The 22,467-nt window shown below is 37.1% G+C and overlaps 1 protein-coding gene across 1 annotated transcript in view; it reads left to right on the top strand.

Moving 5' to 3' along the window:
• LOC107740189 (fibroblast growth factor receptor-like 1) overlaps nucleotides 1-20,485 on the top strand; it is a 32,009-nt gene extending 11,524 nt beyond the window's left edge. Inside the window, exons 3-7 of the mRNA XM_016552534.1 lie at nucleotides 6,182-6,454; nucleotides 16,897-16,989; nucleotides 17,191-17,469; nucleotides 18,254-18,607; nucleotides 19,192-20,485. Of these exons, the coding sequence (XP_016408020.1) occupies nucleotides 6,182-6,454; nucleotides 16,897-16,989; nucleotides 17,191-17,469; nucleotides 18,254-18,607; nucleotides 19,192-19,577 (1,385 nt within the window). The 3' untranslated portion in view covers nucleotides 19,578-20,485. The remainder of the gene's footprint in view (nucleotides 1-6,181; nucleotides 6,455-16,896; nucleotides 16,990-17,190; nucleotides 17,470-18,253; nucleotides 18,608-19,191) is intronic.
• The last annotated feature ends 1,982 nt before the right edge of the window (nucleotides 20,486-22,467 follow it).

Genomic DNA, 22,467 nt, shown 5'->3' with positions numbered 1-22,467 from the left:
TATGCACCAAGAGCTTGTAACACTCCAAAGAGAAGGAAAAATTGAAATCGCATCATATGACCCCTTTAAAAGTGAATCTTATGGTGAAAACTTTAAAAGTTAAATAGTAAAAAAAAACTGTAACTCGTATTATTCGTTCATAAAATATTAACTAATTTATACAACTTGAAATTTCAAAAATATATTAGTACTGTATGTGTACACTACTGTTTAATTTCTTTGAACTCTTTCCCCGCCAAACACAGAATTTTCTGGTTCTGTGTTTTCACTGTTATACGCTAGGGGGCGCTATTACGCATCTCCTGAATGAGTCTAGAAAGTGCCGATCAAAAACACAAACCAGGAAGACACAGAAACGAGCGATCTCATATGTAAGCATATGCATATGAAAAATAATGTGATCATCAACATTAACCGCATATAAATGAAAACTGCCTAATGTTATAGAGTGAAATGTCAATCCAGAAAGTGGTAAAGGCATGTCTAAGCTTTGGGAGTACTGATGGGAGTACATCTTTACTTTGATAATATTACTGAATATGATCCAGATGTAGTATTTGATGAAAATGCGATTTTCTCAGCATTTTGCTCAAAATGTTACTTTTTTTATGAAACCTACCTACAGTACATTCAAGTGTTGATAAAAAAAAAAACAATGATTGATGCTAGAATATGAGACAGGACATGTTCAGATATTCATACAACAAAATATTTTGGGGGCCATGGAATTTTAGTGATATTCAGCAAAAACGCTGGCGGGTAAAGAGTTAAAGAAATTAATACTTCTATTCAGCAAGGGCACAATAAACTGATCAAAAGTGATGGTAAAGACTTTTACATTGTTACAAAACGTTTCCATTTTAAATACATTCTGTTCATCAAAGAATCCTAAAAACAAAATAAAAAAATCATGGTTTTCACAAAAATATCAAGCAGCACGACTTGTTTTCAGCATTGGTAACAATAAGAAATGTTTCTTGAGCACCAAATCAGTATATTAGAATGATTGCGACACTAAAAACTTTTAAAAAACGGCTGCTGAAAATTCAGCTTTGCCATCACAGGAATAAATTGCATTTAAAATTAATTAAAATAGAAAACTGTTATTTTGAATTGAGCAAAAGAGATATCATGTAACATTAACCTTGATTAATAAATGCAGTAAAAGTATTATTGATTGTTAGTTCCTCATGCCTAATGCATTAACTAATGCTAACAAATTGAACAATTTTGTAGTAGTCTTTTAGAATATATATTCACTAGGAATCAACCCCATGAACTTAATGTCAGTAGCACCAATTTTAAGCTACAGGAACTAAAATGCTATTACATGTTTTATTCAGTTCCTGCTAAACATTTTTAATATGCGGTCATAGGCTATGTTGAGCAGATTTGTAACAGCGGCGGGTGGTTTACAGCTGAAATAATCCCCGGGAACGCTGACAGAAATGTGCAGCGCGGTCTCTAGCTCTCATAATGGGCCGGACTGTCTGAATGTTGTGTACACGTGTCCTTTGACAGCAGCAGTTAGTTAACTGGCTGCCATGCCTGGACTGCTCATCCAAGTCTTCAGTGTTACTCCTGCACCTTCTTCTCTTACACACTGCCTTCTCTTTCTTTCTTTCTCTCTCTCTGGGCCTTTGATGGTCATGTCACTTCCTCCATTCTAATCATTTATCCATGCAGCATGCTGTCAAGCACCGTTTGAAGCTCTCCCTGTGACACCAGTGATGTTCATCTAAAGCTGTGGAGGCTGCCCAGGCTTCAAAGTACTTCCACTGCGGTCTGTAAGGCCGGTTCATAAATCCTTTGAGAAATCAAAAAACCATATCAAGATGTCTGAGACAAAACGGGCCAGTGAAGGAGTGCATGCTAGCTAGTAATCCTTATATAGTTTGGTCTTCTTTTTGACGTGGAGACAGTGGAGATTTAACTGGTCATGTGTCTAGTCCAATAGATCTAGACAGAAATGAGTGATTCATGTCAATGTAGTCATTTATTGTACAGTCGGGGTGGCAATAAATGTGTATACATTTTTATGGAGCATCAGTCCATTGATCTTGTCTTCAGTGTTGTCTTGAATGTGGTGAGGGTGTTTCCTGGGAGGTCTGTTAAAAACGCATTGTATGCGATGCCTGCACATGGACGCAAGATGATGACTCTCTTTCTCTTTGTTGCTGTCTTTGTCTTGCTCTCATTTTCTTTGTCTAGAGACTCAATATTCATAAATGTTACCAATAGTGCGACGTGCACATTAGTGGTGCTTAATCTAAATCTGTTTGCATGAAAATGTTTATTTTAAACTGATGCCAAAACGAAGTACACTACTGTTCAAAAGTTTGGGGTTGGTGAGATTTTATGTTTTTGAAAGTCTCTTATTTCACCAAGGATGTATTTTATTAAAATACAGTAAATATAGTAATATTGTGAAATATTATTAAAATGTACAGTAGCTGTTTTCTACTTTATGTATTTTCAAATGTACTTTTATTCCTGTGATGCAACGCTTAATTTTCAGCAGCAATTAATTCAGTCTTCAGTGTCACATGATAATTCGGAAATAATTTTAATATGCTTGAGATTTGCTACTTAAAAACATTTCTTGTTATTATCAATGTTAAAAACAGTTGTGTTGCTTATTTATTTATTTTGCTTAAACCAAAATACACTTTTCAGGATTTTTGAAGGTTCAAAAGAACAGCATTTATTTGAAATAGAAATATTTTGTAACATTATAAATGTCTTATAACATTATAAATGAACAATTCAGTTCATCCTTGCTGCTAAAAGTATTCATTTATTTAAAAAAAATAAAAAAATCTTACTGCCCCCAAACATTTGAATGGTAGTTTATCTTGAAAGGCAACATGACAGTAGTAGGTATGGGTGGGCAAGATCATAAGCGGAGGGTGAACCAACTCCAGGGTAAGGCTAAAAGCAGCCAAATGTATTAAACATCATAAACCCGTCTTTTTAGGCAAGAACCTGACATGGGTGTCATATAGGCTAAAAAAAAATGTTTAATGGGACTTTGTATTTAACGTGATTACAATTTAATAAAAACTTTAGAAATTGATAATTATGTAACGTTTCCTTTCCACGGTTATTCAAACAGCGAATAAACTATATATAGAAAGTGACATTATCACTAACATTGATCTATCGCAAGTTTAAGCACTCTCAAAAAAACTAAACTATCGTTATAATCACTGAAGCTGTATACACTGTTAAATGCATCTCTTACTTACATTGTACATCTGCGCTTTTATGATGAGAGAATTCGCAAGAGTCTGAAATTCAGTCAATGAACGCGCGCGCACTCAACAAAACTGATGAGTTTGAACGATGACTCATCTGAACGCTTCTGATTGGCCATTGCATTCCTAAGCTCAACTGATATGTGTGTGATTGGTTAAAATGCGCAACACTGTAAAAACGCCTAAAATGAAATATGGTGCAACATGAGCAGATCTTAATTTAATGCCGCAATCGACACTGTCTATTCATATTCACTTTGTTAGCAACAGACGTAATAGATTTAATTTGTTTGTGCAGGGGCATTTTTGTCCCAAGTCCCCATGGCCAGGGGAAGGTCAATAACTGACATCAACTAGTTTATCTAGATTTAAAAAAAAACGTTAGCTTTAATATTATTTATAACTGTGGTGCTACAAAGAGCATGAACTTAGAGATGCAACTTCTCCAAAAGTGTTGTAGTGTGCTGTGATTTAGCATACGGTACTCTGCATGCAAAACAACCAACCCTTACCTTAACCTCAAATACTTCATATTCTGCCTAAAAAGACAAAGACAAATAATCTCTCAGCACACAGTGTGGTTATTTTCACCTCGTGTAGGAGATTTCTTTTGCCACCCTGTCTGCCATCAGCTTCAGCCAGACATGTTTTTTTCTGTATGGGGCGTGTGTGTGGCCTCAGTCATCTTTTGTCTTTTCCACTGTTATGGGCAATATTTGTCTGTCAGCACGTATGACGCTTCCCTCCGCCTCACATCAAAGCTTTTCGGACAGCTTAGACACGGCTCTGTGACAAATAGTTAGCAAGCATGATGGAAGGAAGCAATTTTAAATGACAGTCCCAGGCTTTCTTTGAGTCACATCTTTCTTCTAATGCATTCTTTATCATGTGCGTGATGTATGCTGTGTGTGAAGCGTGGCCTGTGGACGGAAAGGCAATGAGATATTTCAGCTTCTGCTCAATGGTATCCACCAGGTTGTTTTAATATCCTTAAGCAAACATTTAAGAGTTACCCTCTCTTTTTCTATTCATTCAGCCACCAGGTTGATGGTTCATTAGATCTATCTCACATGGTCCATGCAATCCATCTCCTCTCTGCTGGTGAAAAGATCCGTTTGTTCAAGGAGCCCACCGATTACATTACATCTTCATTATAAACACACAACTGTTTTCCTTTCCAAAGCCTCACAAATGTTTATTAAGCCTCCAATAGCTTTATACACGTACATTTGTAAATTAAGTGCATGATTCATCTAACATGGACTTCTCTCCAGCTGTGATGTTCATTTCCATCTTTTTTCTGCTCTATTTCCGGAGAGGACTTTTTTTGCCATTCTCGGCCCTTCTCAGTCTAACATTCTGGAATTTATTGTAATTTAATTCCAGCACCAAAACAACCTTTTCTTTTCCCTCCCGCGTGTTCTCGTGGCACTTTCCTGGATGGCAACCAGCAGCTTCAGGTGAAAACACTTCACTCCAGCAGAGAGACTTGAAGGGAAGATGGAAAAAAAGAATGAAAAAGTACATTTAGGGTCAGTGTCATTTTTCAATGTATAATCTTGGTGGTTCTCACAGCAGCTGATAGAGCAGCAACAGGATGTGACAGTACCAGGCATGAATGAGAGGTGCCTTCCAACGTACACACACGCCAGTGCAGAGGAAATGGAAAGCAAGTGCTCATGGGAGTCTTCGCAAGCTGCAAGGAGGGGATGAAAAGGACCTTGTGCATGCAAGGACAGAAATTCCCCAGAAGATTCTTGTGCCTAGCTTTCCCCCTCATAATATTTCTTTGTGGGGATAGATGTATTAGGAGCTGGAGAAAAAAAAATAGTGCCAGAAATGTTGTGCCCATGACATTTTTGGCAGTGTTGTCTTTGTGCTTATTGTGCCATAACACTGGCAAAGGAACATTTCAGGCAAGGGCGCATGAATCTTCACGTACTGTACCTTTCCCATAGCATGAGTATGCCAGGAATAAATAAAGGAAAACTTTACCTGCTGGTACTGGAACATTACATACTATAGATGTAGCAAATGTTATATATAAAGCAAATAGGTAATAAGTTCACAAAAATAATAATTATAATTTTTTTATGTAAAAACTTTTTTATTCAATTATTAAAATTGTGTATTATTATTATTATTGCATTAAAGCAAAATGCACCACAAAAATACAAATATTTTATTAAGAAAAAGTATTTCAAAACATTAATAATTGTCATTAATAATAAAATGAAATTAATATTTATATAAGTTGTTTATTAAATTTATATTATTATTATTTATATTATATATTATATTATATATTATTTATATTATTATTATTTGCATTAAAGCAAAATGCACTAAATATAAATGTATGGGTCTATATATATATATATATATATATATACTATATTAACTATATATGCTGTATTAACTATTAAATTATCTTCATACAGAAATAAAATATAAAGAAAACAGTATTTCTAATTTTAAAGGGGTCATGAACTGCCTTTGTTTTTTATTTTGTGCTGTTCTCTGAGGTTTTTGACCCTCCTCATCAGAACACTCCATTTGAATAGTCGTGGCAGATTGTAGACTCAGAAGTAAACGCCCACTGCTATGAATGGCTAATAGGTGTGTATGTTTGACAGCGTACATTCCTCATAGATGGACTGGATTTAGGTCCAAAATGCATAGATAACTATAAGCTGGTTTTAGACTAACGACATATTTTTGGATTCTGAATCTTACAGGATATTTTTATACAAATTTACAGTGACCTCTTATATGTCAAAAGATCAATTGGATTTTGTTATCTCAGTTCATGCCCTCTTTAATGTGCACTTTTGCATTACGCTCAAATGTTAGGTATGTGGTTATTATTTGTTATGTAAATACACATGCTATACTGTTACTTAAGACAATGTTTTTTGCTCCAGGTCCTCCATGGGTGAGTCGTCAGGTAGAGGACAGACAGACAGCAAAACTGGGCCGCACGGTTCGACTTCCATGCCCGGTGGAGGGTGACCCCCCTCCGCTGGTCCTGTGGGTGAAGGATGGGCGGAACGTGAATCCAGGCTGGAGTCGCTACAAGGTTCTGAAGCAGAGTCTGAAGATCAAAGAAGTGGAACTGGAGGATGCCGGCGTGTACATCTGCCGCGTCACCAATGGATTTGGCAGCCTCGCCCTCAACTTCACACTCATTGTAATTGGTAAAGACTGCCTCCCACGCCATACACCACAACCTTTTATATCTCAGTTCTTTATACTTTTGCTCACCCAGAGCATTTGTAGGCCACATCAGTCATCCAGGCATAATCAAAACCTGCACCGTTGCACACGCACAACGGCTTGAGGTAGTGTTTTAGGGGGTTAGTGGCCCAGCTAGACATATGGCATCTCAAAACAGCAGAGCTTTCAACTGCAATCCAAAAAGAGCAGGGCAACTTTCAGATGCCCTCTCAAAAGGCTAATTATGGCACAGGAAAGCAGTCGGGTTTATGTAAAGCTGCTCCCAAATCATATTTGACAAAACTGACATGACTGGCAAGGTACTTTAGAGCAAGCATGGTTTCATGAACGTAACATTAACTCCAAAAGCACAAGAGAGCATTGTGCTGATGGAAATTTATGACTTGTTAGCATTTGTTGGAGCATATGGCACTGATGCCGTCTTGCATTATCAAATCTAGAGAACAAAGAATGGCTTCATGTCGTCCGTCACACAATACCTGCAGTTGTTTATGTAGGCCGTAATTTAATACCAAGTTCATACTTTTACCCGGGTAATGACTTTTTTTCCCACTAGAACCTGACAGGCAAGAAAATGAATACACACCTACCTGGATGGATGGAAGGAGAAAGAGAATGAGGTGTAGAGGCACGTAGCTATTGTGAGGCAATGAGGGGTTTGTGTTGGAGCGTGTGGTTCTTCTGATGACTGCTGAGGGACTGTGGGGCAGTCGTTTCCAGCCAAAACCTCCTGTACAGGGAGAGGAGACAGAGACAACCTGCCGCCTTCTCTGCCATAAATCTGAACTGGTCCGGTGAAGTTGAGAGGCCTTGAGGACCCAGAAGCCCTTGGCTCTTCCTGTGTAGCTTGCCACATTTGGGGAGGCAGTCGAGGCAACTAGTGTGCGGATGCAAATTATGATTATTCTGCTGAGCGAGGCAGCTGCTTAATTGGCTGAGCCAGTATTTCTGGCTCCCTCCCCTTTATATCTTTGCTCTGGGCCTCCTGTATGGGGACTGATGGCGGCCTGCTGTTTTCCTGTTTCGTCCCCGAGGGCTCTGTGGAGCTCAGAGTTATGGTAGATTGGACTGGTTCACTCCCTTTGGAATATAGTTGCAGAGTTTACTGAAGTCATTAACTGCAATGACCAACATCCCCCGAACAAAAGGCCCATTAGACCCTCCTGTTGCAGTGTTTGAGTGTTTAAAGCTGTGATTTTTGCTGAAAGGAATGACACTATTAGTTAACCGGAGAAGGGTTAAGAAGCAGCATTGTTTTTCAATAAAGATTAGTGGACCCTGCAGCTAAAGAGTTAAAGGGGTAGTTTACCCAAAAACTCACCCTTTTGTTGTTCCAAAACAGTATGACTTTCTTTCTTCTGTAGAGCAACATTACAACATTAGACTATATGCTTTGGACACTGTCCATACTGTATGGACAAGGCTGAGACATTTTTCATTTTTCAAAGTGTCATCTTTTACATTCCACAGCAGAAAGAAAGTCATTTAATTTTGGAATAACACAAAGGTGAGTTCAAATATTTTATTTTTAAATAAAACTACTGTAGGTGTCCTTCAAACAAAATTGGTTAATTTTAACATCTCTAATTTGACATTTTCATCTTTAAATAGTGAAGCATTTGAGGAGAACATCTTACAAGTTCTTTCATATTTCATCATTGCCAGCAATTTTTTCTATCTGTTAGAATTTTGATAATTTGATGATTAATCATGATCATTTTTATTAATTTAGCTTTATTTATTTATTTATTGCTATTTATTGAGCTCTTGTGTGCTGTTTTCAATGACATGAATGAAAATGAATGGTTAAATTAATTAGCAGAATTTTCAGAAAATCTGACACTGATTTTATGAAATCATAAAACACTGATTAGTGAAAGTAATAATAAAATTGTTTAAGGAGGGTTTTGGCAACTTTACAGCAAAAGCACAATTGTCCTTTTAAGCAGCTACTTAATGTAAATTAATGTACACCAAAAGCACAACAGGGAAACTCCAGCCAGGACTGACTGTATCAGGAGAGAGGAATCTGGTGACATTCAATAGCACCTGTTGTCATCAGTGCAGCTCTAATCTGCAGCAGGATTTGCACTCACGGCAAGCATGGGCAGAACCGTGCCCTCATGTTTTAATGTGCGTGCAATCTATACCCCACTTATTTCCTCATGAAAGCGTAATTTTAGCTTTTAGTTGATATTCTGCCCCTATCAAACCAGGCAGTTGATGGCTTGGTGTAATCAGTTGGCAGTAAACCTAAGCTGAGGTAACAGCTATAATTTTAGCCTTCAGTTTTTCCTGACCACAGTCACAGAAAAGTCTCTGTGCTTATCACATGCGTAAATAGAAACACTTTTTTTTTTAAATCATGTCTGCAATTGTACATGAGAACAACAACTTGAGTTTTAAATATAGACAGAGATTAGCGCAGCTTTACAGCTTTAAGGCATTTTAATAGGATCGTTAACTTGCTCTCCAATGTTGCTCACATATTCGGTGCTTTTTTGCAATCTGGCACAGGGAACTCTGGGAATTTGGGTTTGTAAGAATGGCATATTGGGCTTTAAAGGTCACAGTGAAGGTGTTGTTTACTAGAAGGTGTTAGAAGAAATGCTTCACCACCATCTCACGCTGACCATTCTCACATTTACTGATGTGTTAGGGAGTCAAATCAGTCTCTGTGTCATAAACCGCTGTACTTTAAAATGTCCCACAGCACCTGGGCCTCTCCCTCTTTCCCCGGCAGTGGTCCCAGAACCTGCACCCCTGCTGTTTCTAAAGAGCTCCACACACTGCCAGCATTGTTTTCTCACAGCTCTGCTTTGCAGGAGTCCAGGGCGAGGGATCTTACGCTTTTCTCCGCAACATAATTGTCTATATTGTTTAAATTTATGTTGGATGTATGAATCTGTGAGTGGAGTAGAAGATCTCGAGTTTGCCTCCAAAAGTAACAGACTCTGCTCACAATTGCACTGTTGTAGAGTCCTGGTTGCCGGGCACTGGCTCCCTCTTGTCTGCGTTTCTCACCTATCGTATAGGAGGCCGTACTGTGTACGGACGCAGCGGAGGGAGACTGTGGCTTGTACTCAGACGGTGGTTTGGGCTGCCTGTTTTATGAGGGGACTGGTGGAGAGCTTCCAGCAGTGGCCTTTTGTTCTTTGTTTGCAGGCCACGGGTTACATGTGTTGCAGTTTAGCCAGCGTCCTCCTCACCTAAATGGATAATTGTATCAAAATTACACTTGTAAGCCAACCCAAGACTGCGGAGGGACACGGTAGGTGGGATAAGGGAGGGGCGGCACGTTTGGGACAGCATGAATATGCCTTCCAGTCTTTGGGTCATGCCACCTTGGCCAGGATTGGCTTGAGTGGGAATCACAGCACTGACGTTCATTCATTTGAGATGATTTGCTCATAAGCTTTCCCGCAGCTGAACTCTTACACAAGCTCTTTTCCATTCCAATAGATGTGCGTTTACTCATTTGCTGGTCTGAATGGAGAACAGCCTCACTGCTGCAGTATTTATGTTTAGTCTGATTTACGTCTATTTTCCACGACAGCTCCTCTTTTGGGAAATGCTTCTCTCCTATTTAAACAGTCCAAGGGGGAAGAAACACGAACTGGGTCATTTTATAAAACAGGCACTTTTTGCAGTTGATAAGTTGCTTACAATATTTTGATTGATTAATTAATTATATGCAAATAATTTAATAATTTAAGATAAATATTAATATATACAGTATATATATATATATATATATACACACACACAGTTGAGGTCAAAAGTTTACATCCCCCTTTCAGAATCTGCTAAATGTTATAATAGTTGAATTTATAAAAAATAAAAAAAAGACCCCGTTCAAAAGTTTACATCACCTTGATTCTTAATACTGTGTTGTTACCTGAATAATCCGCAGCTGTTATCCGCAGCTGTTTTTTTTTTTGTGATAGTTGTTCATGAGTCCCTTGTTTGTCCTGAACAGTTAAACTGCCCGCTGTTCTTCAGAAAATCCCTTCAGGTCCCACAAATTCTTTGGTTTTCCAGCATTTGTGTGTATTTGAACCCTTTCTAACAGTGACTGTATGATTTTGAGATCCATCTTTTCACTCTGAGGACAACTGAGGGACTCATATGCAACTATTACAGAAGGTTCCAATGCTCACTGATGCTCCAGAAGGAAAAACCATGCATGAACTGATGTAACTGATGTAAACTTTTGAACGGGGTCATTTTTATAAATTCAACTATTATTTTGTCTTGTGGACTATATGTAAACATCTTTTATGTGAAATATCTTATTCAGGTCAGTACTAAATAAACAATAACATTCATTTAATTTGATCCCTCTTATTTTGGTAAAATAATTAACATTTTGCAGATTCTAAAAGGGTGATGTAAACTTTTGACCTCAACTGTATATATGTGCGTACATATATATTGTCCTTACATAATATTATGGCTTCAAAAAGGTACTCCTTTTCAATAATTCAGATGGTTTGTACCCTACTGGCAATCATAAGAAAACATAAAGTGATTAACGATTAAGTGATTTACAAACAATTTATTTATCGATTTTTATAATTAAGTGAATATAAGTTAAAGATATATATATTATGTAACAGGGTTAACACACAAATTGGACAAGGAAGTTATATAAAATCTTAAAGTATAAAGAGAGATTTTAGCTAAATACTAGCTTTTATTTTCATGTATTTTGTTTTCATTGTGGATATTTTTCATATGCAGGGTGAAGTCTTTTTTACACAGATGTATATGAGAGACACAAATGGCACACATTTTGTAGAATAACTATTAGTATTTTAAGAACTAGACTAGAAGAATACAGTAGAATGTATTTATCTGATGTCAAACGTATGATAAGAACCAACCAAAATGCTTTTAAAGCCCTACTTTGATCATGTGTCTCTCTAACACTGATGTAATTCGTAATTTTGATTACTTGTAATGTGACACGGAGCTTCACAACTTGGGCTCTCAAGAGCGTGTTTGTTTTATTTCTTTCATTGTAGGGAAATAAGCTCAGGCAAGTTCAAAGAACAAACACATATGGACACAAATTAATTCATGCTTGTGAGTAGCTGAAGAAAAGACATGGTTGAAAAAAGGGAACGATGAAAGGATGCTTGATGGAATTGAAACCAGTCTCGACTCACATGAAATTAAGCTGAACAGAGAGACATACAGAGTTTGAAATGGCACATAAGAGTGAGTTCAGGCGGAGAAGTGAGAAGCATAACTGAGAAACAACACTCTGTAAGTTTAGCAGCACAAGGGCATAAAATAACAGATGATAAGGGAATGAAGATGAAAATGTAAGCCAAAGAAACAGTTTCTGCAGATTTAATGTAAATATAATTATAGTTTGATATAATAATATTGATTGTATTTCATCATTCCTTTATTTAGATACTTAGTTTTTTAGATTACCAGTTCAAACCTATAATGGAGTCCAAAGTATAAAATCTAGGGTTAATAATGTTTAAAAAAAAAAAAAACTTAAAGGAATATTTCTTATTCATTTCATATGATAATGTTTAAGATTCTGCACTATTTCTTGGTCACTAGAATGACTAGCTGTCATTAAATAAAAAGGGGGAAATATGAAAAATGTAATTCTGAAACTCAAATTGTATGCACTACCAAAATCTGGGGTCGGTAAGATTTTGTTTTTGAACGAAAGTCTCTTATTCTCACCAAGGCTGCGTTTATCTGATCAAAAATGCAATAAAAACAGTAATAATGTAAAATACTATTACAATTTAAAATAAGTGTTCTCTGTATTATTATATATTTTAAAATTCCTTTAATGACAAAGCTGTCATTACTCTAGCCTTCAAAAATGCAATAAAAACAGTAATAATGTAAAATACTATTACAATTTAAAATGTGTTCTCTGTATTATTATATATTTTAAAATTCCTTTAATGACAAAGCTGTCATTACTCCAGCCTTGAGTGTCACATGATCTAATATCATTCTAATATGCTGATTTGGTGCTCAGCTAACATTTCTTATTTTTATCACTGTGCTGCTTAATATTTTTGTTGATATTTATACAGTTCAAAAGAACAGCATTTTTTTAATAGAAATCTTTTGTAACATTATAATGTCTTTACTGTCATTTTTGATCAATTTAATACATCCCTGCTGAAAAAAACAAATCTAACTGGCCCCAAACTTTGAACAGTAGTGTATAATTTGCATTTAAAAAATATTAAACTAGAACATTGAAAAAAGGCTCTCAGACGTTTAGACCCCACTTTATGTCAAATTATAGCATCCAGTAAATGCACTAAATATTTTGACTAGTATTTTATGATGCATCTCATGCCCACCCTGCCTTTCCTTCTATGTGCAGTTTAAACCAGAACCTAATCACATCATTGCTTTGGTTTCATGGCGTACAACTGAGCCTTCTTTGAGCTGCAGGGGGAGCAAAGGTTTTAATTAAACTAAAAGGATGCAAATTACCCATCTTCATCAGAGCCATATTAAAGGGCCTTTCATCCACCTCATTAGAGGGGCCAGAGGCTGGGACGGGCCCACTCCAGGATGCTCTGGGCCCACTCCACTCACAACAGAGAAGAAAAGAACACGGACACATTAGGTTAAGCCAATTTCCTCCCGGGTCTCCATACGACTGTTGCTGCAAACCACTTATGGCCCTATAAAAGATACAAGGAGACTTCTAATTACCCTTTCTCCTCTGCTTCTCTCTGTCTTTCCCTGCTGTGAATCAACCAACAGTCTCTAATTTGCCTCTTCAGTCAGCGCACAGAGATATGCCAAATATACAAACTGAAATGAGGTGTATGTGTAAAGCTAACAAAAATGGAGGTACCAGATCATATGCTTAAAAGCATGAAAGCTTACCTACATTACCCATCTGATTTGAATTTTTTTTTTTTTTTTTTTGGCAAGAATAAGCACTTGCTTTTATAACAGCTCAGTCTATTCTTTTGTATTTCCCTCTCATCTCACTCCAGTATTTTTGAATACATTTGAATACATGAAAACACATAACCACGCTTCTTTCAAGAAAGATTAGAGCTCTTTAATGTTTTCATCAAGAACAAAATGATTGGAAGAGCTCAAAAGAACTGGAAAGCATTCAAAAGTGCAACATGTAGCCGATCAGTTCATACCTTTTCCATCCTTATGGAACTTCGTGAGCACTGTAATCCCACTATAGTTAACAGCATTGGCAGAGTTTTCCTTTGATTTACAGGAACAGACATGGTTTTAGTTAGTGATAGGCTATAACCTTAAAAACACAGCATCACTCTCAGCCAAACGACTCAGTAAGTTTCTCCACAATCTTTAATCTTCATTACGTCTTTGATTGAAAAAAAGGTAACGAGGCCTTTTTTCCTTTGATGTTTATTTTATTTAGATGTCGCTGAAAATCAGTAGAAACGTTTCAGTCCGCTTTCTACTCCATGTTTGTTTTGCTTTGATTTTTTTTCCAAGCATGTGGAGCTCTCCATGACAGATCTACAGGAATGTATGTTTGCTCACACAGGTATGAATGGAGAATGAACCTTTTTGAAGGCACAGCTTTCAACTTCTTCCCGGTTGGAAAAAATAATATGTGAGCCTTATTAACACTCAGTCCACATGAAGATCATTTGTAAGTTGAGCTGCGGGGCTGCATGTGGACCTCTCTGGACCAAACCCTCCTTCTTTAAGCAGCCCCCTCTTTGAATGTATCTCTATGGGGCTGCAGAGGAAAAGGAGCCCCCTGTCCTTCAAAACTTCAGAGCTCCTTTTCCGCTATTTTCCTGTCCTAATGGTGCAAAAACATCACTGAGAGTAGGTGAACTGTGAATTGATCCCATGAGAAGCATGCATAGTAATACCCATAAAGCCATACAGGAATGCCCTGTCAGGAAGCTGTCTTTTTGGACACCTGTTTAGAGAACTCAACCCTTCACACACCAGAGAACAGGGAGTCTGGGGTCGGGCTCTCAGTAAGACTACTCTAGTCCACATAAAGCTCCGCTGATTCCACTCTGCTGCTGCTGAATAGAGCGGCAACGGCTTACTTTTGCTCCTGCACCCCAGGGCCAAAGGTAACAATGGACTGAAGCCTGGTGAAAACACTTCTGCTTGCTTTGGCCTGGTTGTCTGTGTTGAACATGCAAGGCCTGTGCTCAGCATATGAGGCTTAGCAGGGACAAAGGTGCAGTGCTTTACTCCAAAGCAGCTATACACAGCCTCGGGACAGCAAAAACTATAGAAAGAGAGACAGAGAGTTTGAAGGCTTTCCTAGCTGATCGTCCTGTTCAGTAATGTGGACATGCACTATGATTCAAAATCAGTACGATTTTTTATTTTATTTTATTTTATTTTTTGGACAGAATAAAACATATGACAATAAAATGAAAGAAAAAAATAATATGAAAGAATTAAAAATGATAATAAAACAGCTCAGCTTTGACATTACAGGAATTATTTTAAACTATATTAAAATATAAATCAAATCAAAATTATAAAAAAAATACAATATTGCTGTTTTTACTGCATTTTTTTTTTTTTGATCAAATCAATGTAGCCTTTTTGAGTGTGAGACGTCCTTCAAAAACATGAAAAAATAATTCTCACCCCAAATTTTTATCATTTATTTGAACGAAAAACTATTTTCTTATGTATATTTTATGCACTTAAAGAATATGTTTTTTTGTTTTTTTTTAAGTATAGCATTTTAAAAAGATCTACTAACCAATGGTAGCAACTGGAAGTTTTTTTTTTACCATTTATTGATAGAATTTTATTTTACATTTTATAATAACACCAAGCAATGTATATGGTATCCAAATATTGGTACCAATCATAGTGACACTGCTGTAGGCTTTAAACTCTGTGTCATTTAAGGGGGAACAGCAACCTTATATGATGTTTGGTTTCACTTTTTCTTCCTAAGTGAAGTACTAGCTGTACCAAGCACTGATGACGCTGGCTGAACCGAATTATGGAAAGTATTCATAAGGCATTTTATTAAGTAGTTTCATCACCTAGCCATGTGAGAACCATTTGTTGCCAGTGTTGATTCATGGCTTGTTGATTTGGGATTGCTCAGAATAAGTAATGTTGTGTACATAAAGATGTTGTGCTGGGTTCATGTACACACTTGTGTGTGCCGACGATCCGTCTGCTGTGGATTCAGGGAAGTGAGAGGGTTCTCTGTGCATTCCCGTGAGCCAAGCCAGAGAAATTCATCCCAAACAAAGCAGGGCTCTCAGCTCTGTCTGCACAGTTTAGGTTAAAGTCAGTTAATTGGTTTCCTGTCCAGGGTTAAGTCAACAGGGTGTTGTGTCTTAAACAGTGTGGAAACCGGAGAGAAGAAACAATATAGCAGTGTTTGTTCACCCCCAGCGCACAAAGCCCTCTAAAATAATACGTCGGTTCGGCCTGGTTATCGTTCCCATGGAGTTCTGAAACGTCACCGGTTCCGAAACAAAACACAAAATACTTCACACACCTCACAGTCCACTGATCTCCAAGTGAAATCGCTCGTTTTTCGGCACAGAGGGGTTCTGTTGGCTCTCAAAGCACTGCAAATAAATCTCACCAAGTGTTGGCCTTTGCATTGACCCGCTCATTCAACATGATTTACATGACACCATTTGCAGGCATTAATAGCGGGTATGAAGATGAAAGAGCTCATATTGCTAGAGAAACATCTGACCGCTGATTTATGGACCAATATCTAAACTTTCCTTTAAAGTATGCCTGAGATCATGAGGACTTTTCAATTGACGAGTTCGACTGGGGTGCTTAAACGAGTTTCAGTGGTTTCACTTATGCTTTAAAAAATGAAACATTTTCGTATTGAATTGAATCCATTAACACTGAAACAAGCTGACATTTCAATTGCTCCCTGAGTAGCAGAGATTTGCCTGAAATCATTTGTCAGCAAGTCTTTATAGATAAAATATAAAATATTTTTACATGTTAGTATTAAAGGTTTTCAGCATTAGAGAACATCTTATTAAAAAAAAATTTGACAGTTTTGAACACTTAAGTCACATTTAAAAATATTGTAAGTGGCAACTGGAAACAATACTGCATTTTTTCCCAGACATTATTTTGAGATTTTTTCAATGATTATGTAAAGTCAGTTCACCACTTTGTTTGAGATTTTGTTATCCAATGCAAAGATATTCATGCATTTTTTTATATTAGGTTTAATTTTCTAAATACTTTAAAAGCCATTTTATATTTCAATGTTACAGTTAGGTAGAAATGCACAGTGATTCATTTCTAAAAATCTGTTTCCTCCACAATTCCCATTGATTATTTAAATCTGCATATGTTGAAGCATGATGAATATCAAAACAACAAATATTTCTCATGATTCATTACTTTGGATCGTGTCTTGCAGATGATGCAGCTGTGACTCAGAACCAGCCTCCGCCAGACGCAGCAGAACCTAACGCAGATCTTACCCTGCAGGACCCTACCGGAGAGCCATGGGGTAAGCATCTGATAAACACCCTCCTCATCTTTCACTCCACGTTACTCAACGCATGAGGTCATCAGCATGGGCCGTGTCTGTGCCCGCGTCCTTAAAGAGCTTAAAACAGTTCATTTCATCACTGCTGTGGGACTACCTAACAGAATATGTTTTGTCATCCAGCCGTAACCTCATGCTGTAAATGTTTTATTTCCTCTGCAGTGAAGCCACGCTTCACTCAGCCCACAAAGATGCGCAGGCGTGTGCTAGAGCAGCCTGTCGGCAGCTCGGTGCGTCTCAAGTGTCTGGCCAGTGGCAATCCAACACCCGTCATTACATGGTGGAAGGACCAGAGCCAGCTGCCCAGCCCTCACCAGAGTAAACGACCACAGTGGACACTGACTCTGAAGAACCTGCAGCCTCAGGACAGTGCCAAATACACCTGTCATGTCTCCAATGCAGCTGGCCATATCAATGCCACCTACAAAGTGGATGTAATTGGTGAGTTTGGAAGCCAAAGATAGTTTAGCAATAGAATATGTTTGTTAAAATAGAATTTTATCAATTGACATAATAATAATATATATTTTACATTTTATTTATTTCATTTATCATTTTAAACCTAACAAATTAATTTTTGTGGTTTGCTATATTTTTAATAATAATAATAGTAATAATAATATTTTATAATAATTTTGGTATTTTGTTATCCAATGCAAAGATTTGCAAAGACTTGCTTGTCTAAATATGTTGGACTTAATTTTAAATCTACAGTATATTTTTTGTGAATGTTTTTTCTTAAAAAATGAATGGCTGTAGCCTATTTCTTAGCATTTCTTTGCCATTACATTCAGTATTTTAAATTATATATAACATATATTTGAATATATTTGTTAATAATATATAAATTATAAATAAACAATTATACATATTATAAATTATATAAAATAAAATATAAATACATTTTTTAAATCTTGTACAAATATATATTTTAAATTATAAAATGTTTTGCAATGTTTATTGATATGGATAGTTTGAAGATGACAGAAAAGGATTAGTAGAATATGAAGAAATTTATCAAAAAATGTTGCGGGCCAGACTTGAACTTATGTTATGCATTAGCACCTCGACTCAATAAGTATTCAGTATGCCATGATTCCAGCCACTGTTTCTGTTTACCATTACACCATAATCAGTTACAAATGTGATATGCATAAGTAATCTTATGTTAGTTTAGACAAAATATTAAGACTGCTTTTAAGTTTTCAGTTTGTTTTCTTCACAGAGCGTACCAACTCCAAGCCCATTCTGACAGGTACCCATCCTGTCAACACGACTGTGGAGTTTGGTGGAACAGCTTCCTTCCAATGTAAAGTCCACAGTGATGTAAAGCCTGTGATACAATGGCTGAAGAGAGTCGACCCAGGCACAGAGGGGCGTTATAACTCCACGCTGGAGGTAGGAGGCCAGCACTTCGTGGTGCTGCCCACTGGGGACGTGTGGTCCAGACCTGACGGTTCCTACCTCAACAAGCTGGCCATTGTCAAGGCACGCGACGAGGATGCTGGAATGTACATCTGTCTAGGAGCGAATACCATGGGCTACAGCTTTCGCAGCGCCTACCTCACCGTTCTCTCAGGTCAGCTCCTGGAATTCTCCCTCAGATCTAGGTGGATTTACAGCACTAATATTTACTGTAAAATAATCATAACATTCATGATATAAGACTGTAAAAAAACTGTTAATTGGTTCACTAAATTCCCTTACTATATACTGTGAAGGACTAACTTTTCATGTATTTTACAGTGAAATATTGTTAAAGTAGTTTTTAGAATTGAAAAACAGCCAGGTAAATTAACATTCCTAAAATGTTCTAATTTTCTAATTAGTTACATTAGGGTTTATGTTACTTCTTAAGTTGTTAAATAAATGATTATTGGATTATTTTAGTGTCAAGCTTTTGTATGGCACTATGTGTCTTCACTCTAAAGAAAAAAGGTACAAAAGCTGTCACAGAATATGTCATATCTATATATCTAAATATCTATATTATGGGTAGATAGATAGCTATTGTTTTTTTACTCTATTTTAACGATTAATTTGTAAAACCTAAAATGTTGCTAGCATATTTTTATGGTAAAGTTATAGCAAACAAAGCTGCCATTTTTACCAGATTTTTTTTTCCCAGTGTAGAAGTAAATAATTGCCTCTGTTTGTTTGCAGATCCCAAGGTGGATAAGGACGTCATTCCCCGCCACATCAGCCCCGGTCTTCCCTGGCCGCTGATCATTGGGATCCCAGCTGCTGCCCTGCTCATCGTAGGAGCCATCGTGCTCTGGTTGTGCCACAGCCGCAGACGCCAGAGCGCTTTGCCTCCCCGGCCGACAACCTATCGAGACCACCACATTCCAGACAAGGAGCCCAGCACGGCCAGCGGCATCAACCCTGACCTGCCCAACCAGAGACTAATGGGAATGGGGCCCCCAGCTCTCAGCGGTCCACCAAAGATTTATACCAAGGTCTACACAGACATGCACACTCACACCCACACACATTCCCATGCACACATGGAGGGAAAAGTACACCAGCATTTCCATTACCAGTGTTAACAGGTTACCATCAGGTAACCCATGCTGCTGCCTCTGTTCTCATGAGCTAAGGGCCACCACTCGAGGACCACAACCGTACTGTTCTGATGGAGCCCATTTACCTTGAAATGTCTCAGGTCAAGGAAAATGTCTCACACTCAGTAGAGCTGCAGTGGACCTCAGTTTTCCTTTAGGTTCTTCGGAGTTCAAAATCAATTAACACTGTATCAAAGCAACCCGAGCAAGTGCTAACAATACAAGAACAATACTTGGACCTTTTTGCTATTCAAAAGCCAAGCATTACACAGGAAGTAGAGCGGAAATATTTTATATTTGGAGAAACTGTGATGATCTGTGTTAAGCATACTGGTGGCCCTGTTTACAATGTATTCTGTCAGTAAATTAGCAAAGATGTGGTGTTTTTTTTCTTGTTTTTGTTTATTATATTGTGAAGAAATGGTGCAAGGAAATGTCAGGGAAAATAGATGGATGACTAAATGGAAAGGGGGTAAGGGCTTCTGTTGTATTACCATTAAAAGGTACTTTGTGTGTATGTATTCAGCTCAGCTTTCTGATGAGTGCAGTATTACATAACGTACGATCTCTCTTTGTCAATTCAGTCTCACTGTTTGCTAATTACAGTCGAGGAAGCTATTTTATTTCAAACACATTGTGTATCATTTCAACTTACAGATGAGCTGTAAACATGGCATTGCTGTTTGATGATAATATATTTTAAGACTCCACCAAAAGCTAGTCAGCAGGGTCATTAGAAACCCCTTGTGAGCCGATATACAAATCTCTTTAAAATCTATAAATGTGACAACATGTTTATCTGAGATACTGCATGCTGCGATTTTTACTTTGGTGCTCATGTAAGTGTATTTTAATGATATTTTTGCAAGAAATAAATATTTTTTTTTATTTTCCCCCATGCGTTTACAGTTTGACCCCCAAAAGCTTGCGTATTTTCTGTGGGAATTGAGCGTTGGATGCCACCGCAGTGGCTGTTGACTCTCCTCACCCTCCCTAACATGGCCTCAGACCACTGTTAGTTCAACAGGCTGAGGAATGCAATGAGAAAATCAAGTTATTCTTTTCGACACCAGGAAAGGAGGGAAATATTCCCAGCAGGATTTGATGGGTATTAATATTCGGATGGGGTTACAAAGTGGGGGCTACAGTTCTTAAGGCTGTTTCCTCTGTGTTCCCTGTGGATGACAGGCAAGAAAAACTCTCCAGCAACACTAAACGCCCCAGAGGTGAGCGCTAACTGAGCACTGGACAGTTGAACTTTTAAAAGAAAAAAGAGAAGGGGTTAGACTGTTTAAATGTAATGAATCAATTGTGTGAATTAAGGGAATGTCAGTACCTGCCAAAACAATTGTAGGGTAATATAGAGAAGAAAAGGCTAGGCTGCCATCTAGAGGCCATAATTAGTGTTACCACTCAATGTGCAATAATAGTGCCTTGAAGTACTATTAATACTTCACCAAAAATGTTTTATAAAACAGTCTCTGAGCTCAAACTAAAATCAAGTAAATTTCAAGTAGAGATGTAAAGCTGTAGGCATCTTTAATGTGATAATTGCAAGGTTAACTAAAGTTGATTACTCTAAATTTCTCTCAGTTCATTGGTCTTCAAAGTGTGTGTGTATGTATGTGTGTGTGTGTGTGTGTGTGTGTGTGTGTGTGTGTGTGTGTGTGTGTGGAGATAGATCAATATCTTGCATGTTTTCAAGCTTTTTATCTTGAAAGCATGCAACAGGAACAGCTGATAATTTTTTTCTGTCTGTGAATATAGTGGGTAAAATTATGCTGTTTTTGTCAGTGGTTTAGCAGCCACACCACAATAGTTTGTCTATACTCTAAAAATAAAGCGCTAATAAAATGCTTTACATTGCATTTAAAGAGAGACTAGCATTGATAGTGTCTCAAGTGCTTCTTTGAATTGACTTAAACATACTTTTTTTATGGTAATTGCATTTCAGACTGGATTACTAGAAAAATACTGTTTTAAATTATAAGTATTAAAAGTTAAAAGTATTGATTTGCATCATACACATACTAACCAATGTTAGTATAAGAATAAACAGAAAACATCTGAGACAGGAATGAGAATTTCATTTTCATTTTCTTTAGAGGAATCTATATTGAGTCTTATAGTTTCTATTTATATGGTGTTTTTGTGTTTGTGGTCTTTTTGTGCTGTGCTACATGGTTTTGACCATGCAGCAGATGCATATCATACTTTTGTACATCTAAAAATAAAATGCCCTTCGTGTTAAGGCATAAAGAACACTCCTCCTTTTTGTGGTTTTGATCTGTCCTTTGACAAAGTGACCATTAAAAACATGCCTTTCATTCACAGAACTTTAGGGTTATGTTTAGCACATTGAGCAATAGCATGTTATTAGTGTCATACAAAAAATGTATTATTATTATTAGATTTGCAGAAATGATTATGTTACTCTGATACAGCTAATAGTCATGTGATGCTATGAAACTTTTCATCTAAACTAGAGTGGAAAAAGGAGGGGCTTCAAGTTTTATCTTAGAATTGGACATCAACGCATCTTTAATATGAGACTTTTCTATGTTCTTCTGCTTTTGAGCGTTGTTTGTAAGTATCATCTTATAATGCTTTGGATCAAAAGGAAAACAAACTGAGGATTTAGTTGTTGTATATTGTACATTTAACATTGTAACATAATGGTTATATTGTTACGGTTTGACTGAAACATTTTTCGACATGAGAAATCACTTCCTTGTAAAGCCAGTATTTTTTTTCTTTTCAGGCTCTGAAAACAGCGACTCAGGTAAGGAAAAATTTAATTCTAGATGCAACAATATTTGTGATATATAAGCACTATGCATTACATATATATGTATAGTAAATATATATATATATA

The sequence above is a fragment of the Sinocyclocheilus rhinocerous genome, unplaced genomic scaffold, assembly GCF_001515625.1.
Source record: "Sinocyclocheilus rhinocerous isolate Xijiao unplaced genomic scaffold, SAMN03320098_v1.1 scaffold584, whole genome shotgun sequence".
Lineage (NCBI taxonomy): Eukaryota > Metazoa > Chordata > Actinopteri > Cypriniformes > Cyprinidae > Sinocyclocheilus > Sinocyclocheilus rhinocerous.
This window is presented reverse-complemented; position numbering and strand designations above follow the sequence as displayed.